This window comes from Sprattus sprattus (assembly GCF_963457725.1).
Source record: "Sprattus sprattus genome assembly, chromosome: 14".
NCBI lineage: Eukaryota > Metazoa > Chordata > Actinopteri > Clupeiformes > Clupeidae > Sprattus > Sprattus sprattus.
The window spans coordinates 3,372,089-3,389,588 of record NC_137912.1 but is presented as its reverse complement, the minus strand read 5'-3'; the positions used below and the strand labels follow the sequence as shown (position 1 = coordinate 3,389,588).

General features: G+C 42.8%; 3 protein-coding genes across 4 annotated transcripts in view; 1 reads left to right on the top strand and 2 right to left on the bottom strand.

Annotated features, from left to right (window-relative positions):
- LOC308375478 (neuronal membrane glycoprotein M6-b-like) overlaps positions 1-6,645 on the top strand; it is a 49,827-nt gene extending 43,182 nt beyond the window's left edge. Inside the window, exons 6-7 of the mRNA XM_080851637.1 lie at positions 585-650; positions 3,949-6,645. Of these exons, the coding sequence (XP_080707763.1) occupies positions 585-650; positions 3,949-4,098 (216 nt within the window). The 3' untranslated portion in view covers positions 4,099-6,645. The remainder of the gene's footprint in view (positions 1-584; positions 651-3,948) is intronic.
- Positions 6,646-9,656: 3,011 nt separating this feature from the next.
- Positions 9,657-10,262, bottom strand: LOC308375124 (ras-related protein Rab-9A-like; the record flags this gene model as incomplete). The annotated part of the gene is made up of 1 exon (XM_080851176.1): positions 9,657-10,262. One exon carries the CDS (start codon positions 10,260-10,262, stop codon positions 9,657-9,659), a length of 606 nt encoding a protein of 201 aa, XP_080707302.1.
- A 6,246-nt stretch (positions 10,263-16,508) lies between these two features.
- The window catches only part of tceanc (transcription elongation factor A N-terminal and central domain containing), a gene marked incomplete at its 3' end in the record, with an annotated part of 2,037 nt that continues 1,045 nt past the window's right edge, over positions 16,509-17,500 (bottom strand). For both annotated transcript variants that reach the window (XM_080851862.1, XM_080851863.1), the window contains exon 2: positions 16,509-17,500. This exon is cut by the window's right edge. In XM_080851862.1, the coding sequence (XP_080707988.1) occupies positions 16,509-17,500 (992 nt within the window).

The following is a 17,500-nucleotide window of genomic DNA, read 5'->3' as shown; positions in this document are numbered from 1 at the left end:
ACCACGCATCACACATGATACACACCACGCATCACACATGATACACACCACGCATCACACACCATACGCACCACACACACCACGCATAACACATCATACACACCATGCATCACACACCCTACGCACCACGCACCACATACCACACACACCACGCATCACATCATACACACCACACACACCACGCATCACATCATACACACCACGCATAACACATCATACACACCATACACACCATGCATCACGCATCATACACACCATACGCACCACATACCATACACACCACGCACCACACACCATACGCACCACGCACCACATACCACACACACCACGCATCACACATGATACACACCATACACACCACGCATCACACACCATACACACCACACACACCATGCATCACGCATCATACACACCATACGCACCACACACACCATACGCACCACGCACAACACACCACATACCATACCCACCACTCACCACACCCCATACCTCAACAGTTATAGCATAGTTGAAGTATGAGATGAATCTAAGTGTGCACTGAGTGTGTGACTGCTATCTGATCTGGTGTCTGATGTCTCCTGCAGTTCTACCTGTCCTACCACCTGTACATCGTGGCCTGTGCCGGCGCTGGAGCGACTGTCATTGCTCTGGTAAGACACACACACACACACACACACACACACACACACACACACACACACACACACACACACACACACACACACACACACACACACACACCGGTGACTGCCATTGCTCTGGTAAGACACACACACACACACACACACACACACACACACACACCGATGACTGTCATTGCTCTGGTAAGACACACACACACACACCGATGACTGTCATTGCTCTGGTAAGACACACACACACACACACACACGCACACACACACCGATAACTGTCATTGCTCTGGTAAGACCTGCTGTACACCTCCGTCCACAGGGCCTGGGGCCTGCAGATCTCTCAAGGCCCCAGGGCCCATACACACAGCCACACACACACACACACCCACACACACACCCACACACACACCGATGACATGAGCATACACACACACACACACACACACCGATGACATGAGCATACACACACACACACACACACCGATGACATGAGCATACACACACACACACACACACCGATGACATGAGCATACACACACACACACACACACACACACCGATGAGACGAGCATACACACACACACACACACACCGATGACATGAGCATACACACACACACACACACACACCGATGACATGAGCATACACACAGACTTTCACACACACACACACACACACACCGATGACATGAGCATACACACAGACTTTCACACAATGCTCAGTGAGAACACACACCACTGAGGATCTCTCATGACACAGCACACTCACACAATGCCCACTGAGCACACACACACACACCGATGAGATGTACACACAGACACAATGTGTACCTTGCTAGTAATGCAAATCTCTTAAGACAAAGGCATTAGCCAAATGGGCACAAACCGGCACACAAAACAGAAGTCATTTATAGTATTTAGCTCTAGATTTTTATTTTTTATTTGCTAAGCTGCAGCATTTTATCATCATCATCAGCAGAAACCCTTTTTCCTATTGGTTGAACGTTGGCAGTGCTTGATATGCACTTGCAGTCTATTCTTACACTCTTTTGCACCAGACTCAGTGGCATCTACCAATGGAACAGATTATGAAACCACGGGGCCCCTGGGCCTGGACCTGTGAAAGGCCCCCCCCCCCCTTTTGCATGCAAAACATTACTTAAATGTAATGGGGTTTTTTCAACAGTACAATAACTAAATTCACCTGTGCCTCAACAGGATTTACAGCGCGCATACACATTTTCTAACACAGCGCAGGTACACTCAAATAAAGGCAATTGCAAATGAACAAAATACACTTTCAACCACAAATAAGAGATACATATCAGCGACTTCACGCACAGGCTCTGGCTTAGGGCCCCCTGAGCTCTTGGGCCCCTGGGCTTGGGTCCGGTAGGCCCGTTAGGTAATCAATCTCTGCAGCTACCCCTGGTGGCAAACCATGGCCTCAAGAGTTACTACTGATTGTGATCAGGATGAACACACCTCCCATTAAGGTTTTTACTTTGTTGCAAAGGCAGATAATGTTTAGAAACTCATTTGCAACAAAGGCTGTCAACCTGGTTCTGTGTAATGTGTTTTTGAACATGAAATGGTTTGACCGGATTCACATTTTTTTTTTAAAATGTAATCTAAGTCTAAAAAAGGATTGTTCTGTTGTTTGTGGACTTGAACCCGTGTTCTGTTCTGATAGTGCGTCTACTTTTCATTGGCTCGTTTATTTGACCTCTGACCCTGCTCGTGTGTGCTCTCTCTCTCTCTTCCTCACAGCTCCTCTTCATGATGGCCTCCACATATAACTACGCTGTTTTCAAGTTTAAAGGCTTTCGCCACAACAGCACCTCTAAGTTTTAAAAGCAAAAACAAACCCAAGTTGCCAGCGTCCATGGATTTAATACTGCTCTTGGGACGTTCTTAAAATGAAAGACACACAGACAGAGAAAATGTAGAAGATAATCCTATCTATCCTGTAGAAACGGACATTTTAGTGTTGTAACTAATTGACGAGTTATGCAGTGCTTTCCTAGTTGACCTTCTATACTTTTCCAAACCCTGGGACTGGCACTGTGTTGTTTAGAGATATACTGTACAGTCAGAGATTTGGCAGTTACACTTTTATGGTGTGTTTCTTCTGAGCAGATGTTTTGTAGAAGCCCAAACCTGTTTAGATCCCAAGCTGATTTAATAAACTTAGGACTCTTGCTACATTATAGGAGGCGTATATTTCAGAACCTTTTTTGTCACCGAAATGGATCGGTTGCTAGGATACTCCGGCACCATTTCAGTATCATCCTTCGGTATCAACGAGTCATGAGTCGTTGTTATCACATACTATTATTTGTAAATATTCAAAATATGTTCAACTCGAAATGAATGACTGCTTGATCTAGGCAGAAAGACGTTTATTGTCAGCTCTTTTTCAAGCTGTTAGCAAGGTTAGCATGTAGTAATGGGATCTGCAGAAAGAGAGAACAGATAGTTTTGTAGAATGGTTAGCATGTAGCAAAGGGATCTGCATAAAGACAGAACAGGTAGTGTTGTAGAGTGGTTAGCATGTAGCAAAGGGACCTTCAGACAGAGAGAACAGGTAGTGTTGTAGAGCGGTTAGCATGTGGCAAAGGGATCTGCATAAAGAGTGAACAGGTAGTGTTGTAGAGCGGTTAGCATGTAGCAAAGGGATCTGCATAAAGAGTGAACAGGTAGTGTTGTAGAGCGTTTAGCATAGCATTGATCTCATCTAATCTTATTCCCCTATTTCATTTCATACACTAACCAGTAACATACTTTAGGACGTCTTCATTACCAGTTTAAATTTGTAATAGCGATTAAAACTGGAAGTTGTTTTATGTTCTTACACTTTTTGTAAAGATCATTGTCATTTCTTCTGCCTGAGAATGACACGTTTATTTAGTTTTTTTGTTATACTTGTGAGGCTTTTTCAACAGGTTTTTGCTGTATACTGTTAATATGAAGAGGGGCCATACATATCATTTTTCTGGAGATCGTTTTACCTCTTGTCTTGTGTGTTAGTAGGCACTCGTGTTTTACCATGCACTAACTGCCATCAAAGTCATCCCATTGACACATTTAATATCAGCATTCCCTTCCTCAATGAGTGAATAATAATAATAATAATAATAATAATAATAATAATAATTAGTTATAGAGTCTAGTGTAGCATTACCGATGTAGCTTGCTTTTGCTCACTAACCCACTCACTGGCGGTCCTCCCCCCTCCCTGCCCCTCTCTCTCTCCCTCCCCCCGGTCTTTCTCTTGGCCTCCCCTCTCCTCCCGCACTCCCTCTCTCCTCCAGATCCACTATCTCATGATCCTGGCGGCCAACTGGGCCTACCTGAAGGACGCCTGCCAGACCCACGCCTACCAGGACATCAAGACCAAGGACGACCAGGAGCTGACGGACGTGCAGTCTCGCTCCAAGGAGGCCATCAACTCCTACTCATAAGGGCCCGGCCACGGCACACACACACACACACACACACACACACACACACACACACACACACACACACACACACATCCCTCTTGGTCCCCTCACACCCTTTCCTCTCTTCGTCTTTTCTATCTCTCTTTCAAACACAGACATACATGCACCCACATGCACACACACACACACACACACACACACACACACACACACACACACACACACACACAGACAGAGCTGCACCCCCCCACCCCAACCCTCAGGCTGCACCCTGCTGACTAACACGGCTCAGTGTTGCTTCTCCCGACCACCACGTGACATGACGGCCTCGTGAGGCTCCCGTAACCGTGACAGAACACCAGCTCGTGCGTTTTCTGAAACGTTATTATTTCGTTTCTTTTTTTAAAAACAGTTTTGTGGCAATGCATGTGAAATGCCTTAATGGAGTCACAGTGTGCTCAGTTCCGTTTAGAGTCACGTGAGGTCAGGGTGGACCCCGGGACTAAGACGAACGTGAGCGCGCTGTGACCCCTGTCGGGTGATTTTTCCAGTGTTTGTGGTGGACTGTCTAAAGTAGCCGTGTGTCGTGTCGAGACTGTGACGCTTCGGTTCAGGCTTCATGACGCGTGGTGAAGGGGGAGGTGGCACCCACTACTCTTAACTGTCTGCACTAACTCAACCAGGACGTTTCACAGGAACTTCCTTTTTTTTTTTGGTGTTTTATACATTTAAATATAAATATAAATATATAAATATATAAATATATAACTGTGTGAATGTGTATGAATGTTGTTGTTTTTTCTAACTCTTAAAAAGTATGTCAGGTTTAATAGAACCTCTTTCTGCTCTCTCTCTCTCTCTCTCTCTTTTCTCTCTTTGTCTTTCTTAGTTACTTCTTACAGTTTTTGTTTTCTGAATCTTTTTTATGGTTATACTTGACACATTGCACTGCTGTAAAATCAGACAAAATCCTTATACTCTCTTTCATAAACTAACTCACTCAAAAAATCAGACTTCTCAGATCTGCGTGGATCGCTTTTTCTCAACTTAATTCAAACTGAACAGTGGCAAAAGAAACCCTGTGAGGGGATTGGATTGATGTTGCTATTTCAACTGACAATTTCACGTTAATGCGGAAAAGTGGAAACATTATAAACGTACGTTTGTTTTCAGATATATATAACATGCCTGAAGAATGAGAAATATCTGGTTTGCACATGTTGTCTCAAGTAAGCTAATAATTGATCAAACTGAATATTTGATCTAAGTTCTAGAACATTCTAGAACTTTCTGAAGGGATATCCTTTAAAATAAACGAGCAAGTTTTGTTTTCTTTTTTTATCTTCCCTGTGAAAAATTAATTTAAATATTACTTTACTGATATAATTTTTTTTTTTTATTTCCGTTTGGATTTTAAAGTTGTTGGTCTTTACAATGTTCAAAGATGCAGCCATGTAACATATATATTTCTTGAATCGGTGGAAAAGAGTGAATTAGCTAATTAGCTATCTATATAATCTCAGTGTATTGACTCAGCAGTACGATGGCAGCTGACACAATTCCTAATTGAGCTACTGTGTAACATTGCTTGGATTTTATCTTGGGTTTGATTTACAATCTTGTGATTTATGCAGCATTTGTGTCCTTTCTTACCCTCCTGGCCGCCCCTGCTAATAACATGCCATGTCTGTGGAATATTGGATCTTATAACTGTAACCCTCCGTGTTGTTGGATAAGTGCTCCTGAAAACTGCCATGTTAACATCCATTGTGTCACAGTACGGTATTTCTGGTCAGGCACCTGTGGGGACTGTCTTTGAAGGGCCCTCCTTAACAACGATGCATCAGTCACGGCATGGCAGTCATAAGATTGTATTTAATGTTTTTAATACAGCTATCTCCATCCATACATTCAGTATAGGAGAACAAACACCTCAACACTTGTCACATTTCTTGGCATGTCATGGTTATGTAACCTGCAACACAAGTTGGCGCAAGATATCCCGTGATATCCTAAATGAATGCTTGCTATAGATGTGTCACTTGCATTTCATGTTGGAATTGTGTGGTTAAGATCGCCCCCATCAAAGAGCAGTTTTTCTACGTGAGTTCTTATATTTAAAAGATTTTACTAATACCACTCTTACACAAATGTGATGAGTCTTTGAGCATACACAAAACAAAGTTGTATTTTTTTTCTTTCTTTTTATTAAAAGCATGTTGTCCACATGGTGAGGTTGACCTACAAAAATCATAACCTATGCGTTTTGGTTCCTGCCCAATGTTCGGATTGATCCACTGATCGCAATCTCCGTCTCGACCTCTCCTGTTTTTGTATCAGAAGACGTGTGCCTGGATGTTTTATTGCTCCCCTTTTTATTGCATGATGGAAAGATATCCTTGACTTCCTCTCCCTGATCTGTAGGTGATGTGTTGTCAGAATTATGGTAGGCAGTGTTCACCCTCGTAAACCGCCCCCCCTCCCCTTTCTCCCACTGTGATTTGATGGAATTGTAGTTCCTAGTTGTTCCATAGTCCATTTTCTTTGGAAAAAGTTGACGGTTTTATGACTCCTGTATAGTGATGATTTTTGTACCCTTCTCTAGTAAAACTGATATTTTCTATGATCGCCAACTTGTCTCCACAGCTGTCTCATTTTTGAGGAATCTTTTTGTGTGTGTTTTGTGTGTGAGTGTGTTGGGGGGGTCATATTTGTATACAGTCTCATTGGAGTAGGGCTACATGACGCCATACAACACATCAACCTTTAGTCTGTGGTTTGGTTATTTGAGTGTGTGTGAGTGTGGGGTCATTTGAGTGTGTGTGAGTGTGGGGTCATTTCAGTGTGTGTGAGTGTGGGGTCATTTCAGTGTGTGTGAGTGTGGGGTCATTTGAGTGTGTGTGAGTGTGGGGTCATTTCAGTGTGTGTGAGTGTGTGGTGGATAGGGGTTCTGCGGTCGGGTCTCTCCAAAACAAGCAGCACAAAAAAGCTTACAAGAATGCTAATCTTTTAATTCCAACAAACAAAATGTCACTTAACTGATATCAAAATAATGTATACATAATTCATAAAAAGTTCTTGTTTGGGGGGGAGCTGTGGCGCTAGCGGCAGCAGCCCTATACCATAAATGGGTTGGAATACCCATGGGGACCCGGTTCGAGTCCGACTCGCGTTCATTTCCCGATCCCTCTCCCGAATCTTTCTCCAGCTCGCTTTCTGTCTCTCTCTACTATCCTGTCCGATAAAAGGCATAAAAGCCCAAAAATAAATCTTTAAAAAAATAAAAAAAGTTCTTATTTGCGTCACTTCAGGAGAGCTATTTTGCCAGTGACTCTGATGCCATTTGATGTTGAATGTTGTACGAGTCACTTGAGTTTATTGAAGATAAAGGTCATGGGTGCCCATCCGTTTTCTCCTATCCTTCAGAACTCTGGAATGCCCAGCCTAACTAGATTAGGAGAGTGCCCTGGAGTCCGGCCTACAAGACTATTTTAGAAAGGTTTCAGGAAAACACCTTTTAAAAAGACAAATACAATAATTACCTGACAGCTAAGCTACTTCTTTTGACCTTTTTTGACTACTTGCTGACTTACTGTTGACTGCTTTTACATTATTGTCAATTACTATTGTGTACAAATACATATATACCTTATATTATTATTTATAATTTTGTTCTGTACCAAATGGTACTGGTTCTCACAAGCATTAACCAAACTGAAAGAATCTGACTGTACGATAGATAGATAAAAGTGTAGTCCAATACATTTTTGTCAAATTCAGAACATTTCTCCTCTGTCTTCCAGCCATCTAGCTAGTCCAGTGTGTGTGCTCAAATAACTCCAGTGTTTGTACCCAGTCCTGGCTCTGTAATTGTTACTGTAATAGTCAGGGACGTGCACAGGAATTTTGACGGGCAGTTGCTTTTTTTTTTCTCGGAGGGGCACTTACTCGAGGAGGGCAAACGGGCAGTTGCCCAAGCAACCTTAGCACACTCCTGTGCAAGTCCCTGGTAATAGTGGCTCAAGCAGACCTATACACAATTCCAGCTCTGACAGTGCAGAACATGGCTGTGGTAAAGTACTGGAAGAGAGGGGGAGATTAGAGAGAGGGGAAGAGATGGAGAGAGAGGGAGAGAGAGAGGGAAAGAGATGGAGAGGGAGAGAGATGGAAAGAGATGGAGAGAGAGAGGGAGAGATGGGGAGAGAGGGAGAGAGTATGAGAGCGAGCAAGCAAGGAAGTGAGAGGGAAAATGAGAGGGGAGAAGCAGAGAAAAGAGGAGAGAGAGGTTGATGAAGAGAGAGAGAAAGAGAAGAGAGGGAGAAAAAAGAGATAGAGAGCGCAGATTGGAGAGGTGTAAATTGATTGGCCATTGTAACATATCAACAACCTTTCGCCAAAATGGAGGACAGCACCTTTAATGGGAAAGACCAAGGCAATTATACATTAATGACCTTGTCGCTGCCAAATGTGAGTCCGCTGCCTGATGTGAGTCCGCATGCGCAAACACAAACGGTTTACGGCAGAAGGCTCAGGAGCAAACTATCCAAGACGTGCATGCTCATACATTTAATATCAACGTATCTGGCTTCTCTTAACACATAATGTAGGTTTATTTAACGTAGTGTTTTATAATTTTGTCAACGGTTTACAGCATAAGGCTCAGTGTCAACATATGGGGCTATGTTGTATTACTGTTACTAGTAGGCTAATGAATGCACTGCTTAACTAATAATTCAATAAACATGAAGCTTAACATCATAAACCTTGGTGGATTTCAAACGTAAACAAATGCGCTTGTCATTCCACTTCATGCTGTAGCCTACACCACCAGCATTACCTGGCTCGTTGTACTACAATAGTGTCGCAAAGTTTGCGCATGCGGACTCACATCAGGCGGGTCCTCACATTTGGCAGCGACAGACCTAACAGGAGCTCCATACCAGTGTTTGCTTTAGCATTAGCACGGCTAGCTGTTCCTTTGGAACCCATGCTGTAAGCAACACTGTTATTCAAAGACAAAACACACATCTCAGAAAATCCACTGCATAAAAATAATACAACAATAATGTTACATATTTGGCACCATCTTTGTCATGCTTAAAAATGACGCAAGTACAGTGTAACCCCTAAGAATCAGGTAAGTGCACATGTCTGTCATCATGTAGACAGAGATACAGGACAGTGTGTGTGTGTGTGTGTGTGTGTGTGTGTGTGTGTTTGTGTGTGTGTGTGTGTGTCTGTGTGTGTGTGTGTGTGTGTCTGTGTTTGTGTATGTGAGACACACGCTCTTGACATGGGAGTGCATTTGCAGTTCATCAGAAAGTATCTTAACATGGGTCAGGTGTCTGCATCTAGTCGACTCAGTGCGTTTTAAAAGCGTGTTCACTCTTGGCACCTGAACTATATGAAACAACCTGACAAAGCTAACAGCCAAGCACTCTGAATGTGAAAGACGCAGGGCCAGCTTTGCAGCCTTGCATATTTTCATCTAGCAGTTTTTGTCTAGGCATGTTTTCAGAGTCCACTGTTCTGACCGTTCTCTCTCTGCATCTGTCTGACTGTGTCAGTACCTCTCCTTAGCAGCAGGGGGCGTTGGAGCGCGGCTTCCTCCGCAGATCCACTGTGTCAGATGGCAGCATATGCTCTGCCCTGTCCTCGGATGCCATCACGCGCCGCACGGCCTCTTCGAAGGCCGCCGTCACGTTGGTGGCGTCCTTGGCGCTGGTCTCGAAGTACGGGTGACCGCCGTTGTCACGGCACCACCGCTGGGCCTCGTCGGCAGACACCTGCCTCTCCGGCACGTCCACCTTGTTGCCCAGCACCACGAAGGGGAAGCGGTCGGGCTCGCGCACGTCGGCGTAGTAGGCGAACTCCTTCTTCCAGTTGGGCAGGTTGAGGAAGCTCTGGCTGTCGTCCACGCTGAATGCCAGCAGGCAGCAGTCGGAGCCGCGGTAGAAGGGGGTCCTCAGGCTGCGGAATCGCTCCTGGCCCGCCGTGTCCCAGATCTGTAACGTGACGGTGCGCCCGTCGACCTCCAGCTCTTTGTTGAGGAACTCTACGCCGATGGTGTGGAAGAGGTGCGTGTCGAATTTGTCCGCAACGTACCGGTTCATCAGGGAGGACTTGCCCACGCCCCCGTCCCCCAGGAGGATGACCTTCAGCAGGGACGACTTGGAGGTCATGGTGCAGACACCTGGATGAGAGCAGAGGAACTAGAGTTATAATAATAATAATAATAATAATAATTCATTTTATTTTTAACGCACTTTTCATTCCAAAGAATCTCAGAGTGCCTACATAGTTAGAACTGTTATGCCGTGTAGTGCACTTTACAATAAAAGGCTCACACGGTCAGCGTGGGTTTTACTATAGCTTTTACTGGGCGACTTCTAACATGTATCTCACAGTCTACTGCCAGTATGCCTACTGCATTCTGGGTAATGCAGTTAACGTAATGCCATAACAACACAAGAAACAAGGAAAGAAGGAGGCATAATTGAATTTGAAAGATATTTGACTCTTCATAACAATTCACCCTGCCAAAGTGTTCCAATGGGATTCTGCACAGTTCATGTAAACGTGGAAAGTGCTGAATAGGCTACTATTCTGCAAATACTCTTTCAAAATAAGAGTTCGCTTCTTCTGAATAAAATGAATGATTACACAAATAAGCACTTTGAAGTAGTGGTATGGTTAAGAAAACTTAAAAATATGATCAGAAGTAAATGGCGTACAGAAACACGTTCTTAACCGCCACACACATTCAATCTTCAAAGTAGTGTGTGTACAAAAACTCTAAAATCCCTTTAACAAGGTTATAAAACCATGAATAAGGGCTTAATGTCTACAGACACAGGCCTGGGGTGCTGCTTGTGAAAAGGACTAATTCAGCTATCAGATCAAAGAAGTGATAGTGTAACCCAGGTAGGAATAGTGAGACACTTGTAAAAATGACGAGTCTGTGAGTTATTAGAGGCATACAAATGTTATGGTGGATTTTCTCTTGAATGCCATGGTCATTATATTACCCTGACACGTTCTGGGCACGTATCCATATAAGGTAGCCTAAATGGTGTCGTCACAGCTACGGTAGGTTAGCCTACTATTTTGTGCAGGTGTGTCCCATGTTAACGCGTGGAAACAAAATGTCTCTTGTACTATTAAAATCAAAACACGTTTAAGACACCTGTGATTAGATAACTACTGCAACGACATACCCCACTTCGGCATACTTTCGGCCATCTTACCGGCTTGTCAAATAACTTCATTCTAGATCCGGAGAACCACAGATAGGCTATGTCTGATATAGCTATAGTTCAAAGATAACGTTATGACTGCATTAGGTTATGGGATGGCCAGGGTGGTAGGCTATCCCGTATCCATCTTAACAATATTTTCTTGTTTTGGCAGGGGTGCAATGTAAATGACACAGGACATTATACCAGCAGACAATAGTTTACGGCAAGTTAGACTTTCAGTAGCTATGTTCTCAAATGCAAAAAGAATCCAAAGGCATGCTAGAGGAATAACACAATAACACATTACCTTTATCAGTTTACGAAAATGTTGCCAATGAAGTCACGCTGCGCCATCCCATCTCTGCTCCGCAATTCTTTTAGCTCAAACTTCACTAAGACATGGCGCCCTTGGGTAACTCCGACACAAGTGACGCTCATATGACCGACCTCACACACACACGTACACACTCATCTCGCCTAGGCTAGACGTCAGTTGAAGACGTATGATTTTTGCGTAGCTTGGGAGTTCTGATTATTTTCCTATTTTGTTCGGGATGTGCATTTCTGGTACTGTTTTAAAAAAAAATAGAATGAACTATGTGACGGTAGGTTATAGCCTACAATAAAGATGAATAAATGATGTGGCAAAACTGACACTCAATCTGATATCTAAAATATGTGTGTGTGCAAGTACTCAGTGGTATGCGGAACTTTCTCACACAATGATGTGTTTGTTTGTGAAAGAATTTAGTACAACCTGTAGGAGTCTTAACTCAGAAAGCACATAAAGTTGATGACAAAGTGGTGACTAACGGATACAAATGCGTATTATACAGTTCAGACACTAATTGACACAAGTCTCAGTCGTGCAACACCAGACCAAGTTCATTACATTAAATCATGATCACGAGTCAGGATGATCGCACTGTCATCATGACTGTTGCTGAAGTGGCAGTTATCAGTTATCAAGGTTGTTACAAGCAAAGTAAACACACAAGTGTGTTCAACACTTCACACAAGCCAAGACCATTTATCATAATAATAAATTATAATATAAAAACTAGCCCTTCTCATGAACACTCCAGAGTTGGATTAATTGAAAATCTTGTCTACATTTTACAAATCAAGCAGACCATAAGATGATTAATTCACAGCACTCTTTGCAAGCCTGTCTTCTGCCTGTCTTCCTTTCTCTTGAATGTGTTCTAGAAATCTATCAGTCCCATCCCATTACACAAATCATTATTTGAATCATGTGCTCCGCATTTGACTTTCTGAACAATGACTGGAAGTTGGATGGACATTATGGTTGTATCCTCCAAGCTACTCAGAATTAAGTTGCTGAGAGCTCACGATGTCCTGTTAGGCTACTTTAAAATAGAAAGCAGACCATCTCGTTTTTTTATGTATTTTATGTTGTGGTTGGTATTATTCTTCATTTCTTTATTCTTCCTGCTGGCCATCATATCACACTGTCTGTAAGGAAAATAAATGAAAGAGACCTGGGCACTAACTCAAGAGGCTTCAATTGCCCAGTGATGCGTGACGCAGCTCAGGATCACGGGAAATGTGCCGCCCGGGACGGAACCCCTGGCAGCTTATCAAGTCACATGCTCTACGCGTGCAGCGTTCGGTCAGTCACATGTGTAAGCAGGCTACAATTCATCAAGTTCACTTATGTCTATCTGCATCTCGCAGGCTCTCAAGTCTCAACAATATGCTATATCTTTGGCAGACAATGCATTAGCATTATGAGTGAGTCTATATTGTATTGCATTTAAATGTGTAAAAGTTATGGCTAATAGGATAACATAACTCTCAGAGAGAGGTAATGTAAAAAAAAAAAAAAAAAAAATGGAAAGATTCAGGAAATGAAATCACGTTGGCCAAACCCACCGCCTCAGTGTTGCTCTCAGCTGACCTCTTTAAGTTGTCAGTAAGTTCTACTGTTCTACTTGCCCAGTATTCAGCAGAGCTACAAATGGTTGATGTTCCAGTACATCCTTAACTGTAGCCAGAACAGAACCACTTAAACTAGGCTGGCAATCAGAGATGCATAAAGTTATTGACAGTCCTACAATTCTATCCACTGAATACACAACTTGAAGTAAGAAGAATTAGTCTACAATCAAGATTCTCAGTCCCAAATAGCACTTTATAGGAACAGTGATGACACCGAATAATGATGATAATAATAATAAACTTTATTTGTATAGCACCTTTCATACAAAACAATGAAGCTCAAAGTGCTTAAAAGATGATGTGAAGGGGTCATTGCTGTTTGGGCATTTATCTTCATTAGACTAAAAAGGGCAAGGCACTTCTAGTGAATAAGTGGACATTGTCTGTAATAACAACTTAACATCTGAAAAAATAGTTCATTTTTAAATGTATTCCAACCAACATCTACGTGGAATTGGGATATGTAAGCAGGACACACCCTCCTTTGGCATAGAAGCAAAGTCTAAAATGCCAAGTAATACCTCTAAAAAGTTAACATGTTTAACACAGGAACGATAATTTAGTCACACCAGCTCTTGCTTATGTAGTCTTTTCTGTTGTCCGTTTTTGGATATGAAGCTAGTGGCAGCTAGCAGCTCAGTAAGGTGATCCCTTCTTGTGTTTGGATATGATGGGGTTTACTCATGATCAAATCAGCCTCTAACTGTCACCAGTGAAATCCATTATCCATTTTAAATCTTATCACTTCTGTTGTGCGTCAGAGTTTTTAAATCAACAAAATCAGACTTCCTAACTTTTACCTGAGTCCAATTCTAAACCTAATTTAGACTGATTGCATGATCTCATGAAGCCCCACTTTTGGCCAAACACTATAACTTTGTTGTATATGAATATGAGCCTCCTAAGATAACATAAAGCAATAGCATACAACAGTTAAAGCATTATTTTAATATTTCCATACTTGTGAAGAATATGCCTAACCACCTATACATTCTTCTGCCTAGAGAATCAAATTATTTCGACAGCTTTATCACCAACTCTGTAGTGTTCATACCTGCACCTTCATAGTCTACCAGTAGGGGGAGCAGGTGGTAAATAAGTAGGACTAAGCTGCTCTGTCTGTGTGGCCCTTGAGGATGGAGGCATTTCAGTGACTATAACAGGGCAAATGTCAAATAATTGAATTATATTTCTTACTACTAATTATACAATATCTACAAAAACCCATATCTGCCTTCAAAATATTTCAGGTGTCAAATGATTTCTTCTTTTCTACAGACAACAGAAGAGTAAGATGCAGTACACAGTGCCCCTCCCCATAAAAAAAAACTAAACAAAAAAACATCCAATGAATTTAAAAAGAAACACATCCCAAATTTAAAATTATATTAAATAATACATGATCAACATGCACACTATCTCTCTGTCACACACAATAATCATAATATAATGGTGGACGTGATTTACAGAAGTTAATAATATAAACTACAACATTAAAACAAAATGATGACATGTAAACACATTTCCCTTCAAACACCACATTTAGGGCTGGAATAAATGAAGCAGTGGTAACCATGGAGACATGTTAAGACTGCTGAGTGACTAAGGCTCTAAGCTGGTCTGGCAGGGAGCTCTGTTTTAGTGCAGTACAACCAAGCTGACTCAGCATTGCAGTCGGATCACTAATACGTTACTCTTAGAAGATCTAAGGGATCTGAAATTGATCTTGGTATCCTGTTGGTGAGGAGGGAAAAGACCATGGCACTATTGACAAACTTCTAGAAATAAGAATCAAGAGAAAAGATCTAAGGGTTAATAACATGTGGTCTATTATGCGGAGGTCCAAACAACCCTTCTGCAGACTTCCATCCGTAGTGCAGCGGATACTTGTGGGCGGAGAGAACTCTGTGGCTTATAGAGAACGTCTCTGCCATTTCCCCTGAGCTCCACTGGAGGGTGTTCACCACTGCAGCACAGACAGGAAGCTGTGTGTGTGTGTGTGTGTGTGTGTGTGTGTGTGTGTGTGTGTGTGTGTGTGTGTGTGTGTGTGTGTGTGTGTGTGTGTGTTGGTGTCATCCTTCCCAACGAAATGCATTTGATGCATTCTCATGTATCACACAAAACCAAACAAATGCTGCTGTGTCCGACATAAAATCAGTTTGGACTGAGATTTTTGGGACGAGATTGTTAATATTTCATCTTTTCCCATTAAGCATTAAATCATAAATCATCATTAAACAGGGGGGCGTTGCCAGAGGGGAGTTCAGCGCAGACGTGACATTTGCTCAGTGGTTTTGTTTTTTTTAATTAATGTTTGTTCATCGTTGCATAGAGGGATAGTATGTAGGTGGGATGTATAGAAGATACATTGTCATGGTATGCAGATGGGCTGTACTACTAGAAATGTTTATCTAAATATAAATGCAAACTGACCATTTCCTTGTTGCTTTTAAGTGACCTTATTACATTAGAGTCAGTACTACTGTTCACACAAATAACTGGGGAATGCTACGAAAGTCTAGCTTATGTTTCTGTAGAATTCCCTGCAGTCAATGCTCAGGGTAAGGGTATTACTGGTTTTCTCCATAAGGAATAACGGTTTATCTTAAGACAAATGGGCTGAAGAGACCTACGTCAGCTTATCAGTCTGTAATAGCATTTCTGTTTTGGGTTGCCACTGAAATATTTATGTTTTGATGCACAGATTAGTTAAGGCCACATTTGTATTTAGATAATTCGAATGCATTGTGTAATAACAAATAAATCAAATTAAAAACAACACAAAGTCTGCTGATTCTACGACTGCTTCCATTAAAATCTAAATGTAATCTCAAAGCAGGAAAATAATTGTTGGGGAATTCTTGTATTTTAGGAGTTGTTTGATGGTGATCAATTCCTGAATGTAAAAGCTCGATGTGGATTATTTCAAAATGGTTGATTCAAATCTGTTTGTATGATTTCAAATCACGAGTCACTATATCAGCGAAGGCAATCACCAAATGTATCCATATTGATCTGGATCAGATATTTTTTTTATTTAACGAAAATAGAAATTCAAGCTTTGCTTCATGCTCATTCAAAACACAGTTTGAACAGTTTTGAAGTGGTTCAGCAGTTGTCCTGCCCTTCAATCCATTGAGGCAACTCTTCAAACCGCCTTGCAAGGTAAAACGCCCCTGTACCAATGTCAGAAGCAGACCCAGCCACCCTGATACCACTGTACCCATGTCAGAAGCAGACCCAGCCACTCTGGTACCACTGCTGCCCGCATCCTGAACAGGTCACAAAGGTCATGGCTTCTTCCCCGGGGTCCCCCTGACGCACCCAGGACGGCAGGAAGAGTGTGCCACGTGAGATCTGGGTGACCCGACAGTCCATGCCCTGGCATCGCTCGCAGCGCAGCTTACGGGTACGAGTGCCCTCCACATCACGCGGCAGCTGGCACTCGTTAATGCCAGCTGCTGCGTACGCCTGCCTCTCCCTCCGCAACTCCACCCCGGCCATGTCTTCCACCGACATCTGGACAAACTCCTCTGGTGTCAGACTGCCTGACAGCAGACCCCGTCTGAGATGAGGACATTTTGGGTTGCGCAGGTTTGCCACTTTGCTCCGTACGCAGGTCTTGTACTTGGGCATGTTTGTGCCATACACTGCATGAATGTGACCTTCAATGTTGCAAGCTAACGCTGCTATCGCTGCTAACGTGTCTGCGTGCTCTGGGTCCTTCTCCGGGGTCAGCGCCTGTTGAAGTAGCAGAACACATTTCTTCCGGACCTGGCAGGGCTCTGAGGCGGCGTTTATTGAAGGGGTCTCTAAATCCACCCGTCTTGAGTTGATCTCTGATGTCACTTCCTGTGAAGATGACTCTCTTGGCACGAGTTGGTCATGTGTTTTACTAGGTGCAATTCCGCTAATGACATCAGAATGTGTCTGCGATTCAATCCGTTCGTCTCCACTTGCTTCAGCCGACGGTCTGTCCTCTTGAAAACAAGACGCTGCTGCATCAGCTGTGGCCAGTTCACATCTATCTGAAGAAGCATCTGTCGGCTTGTTGATTATGAGTTCAGCACATCCATCTGCCTTTGCAGTAGCAGTGGACTCATGTTTGCAGACTCGCCCCTGTCCATGGCTGTACAATCTCTTCCATTTCGAAAGTAGGACTTTAGAGGTTTTTCTCACTTCTGTCTCTGGACAGGACTTGACAAGTAGATAGAGGACCT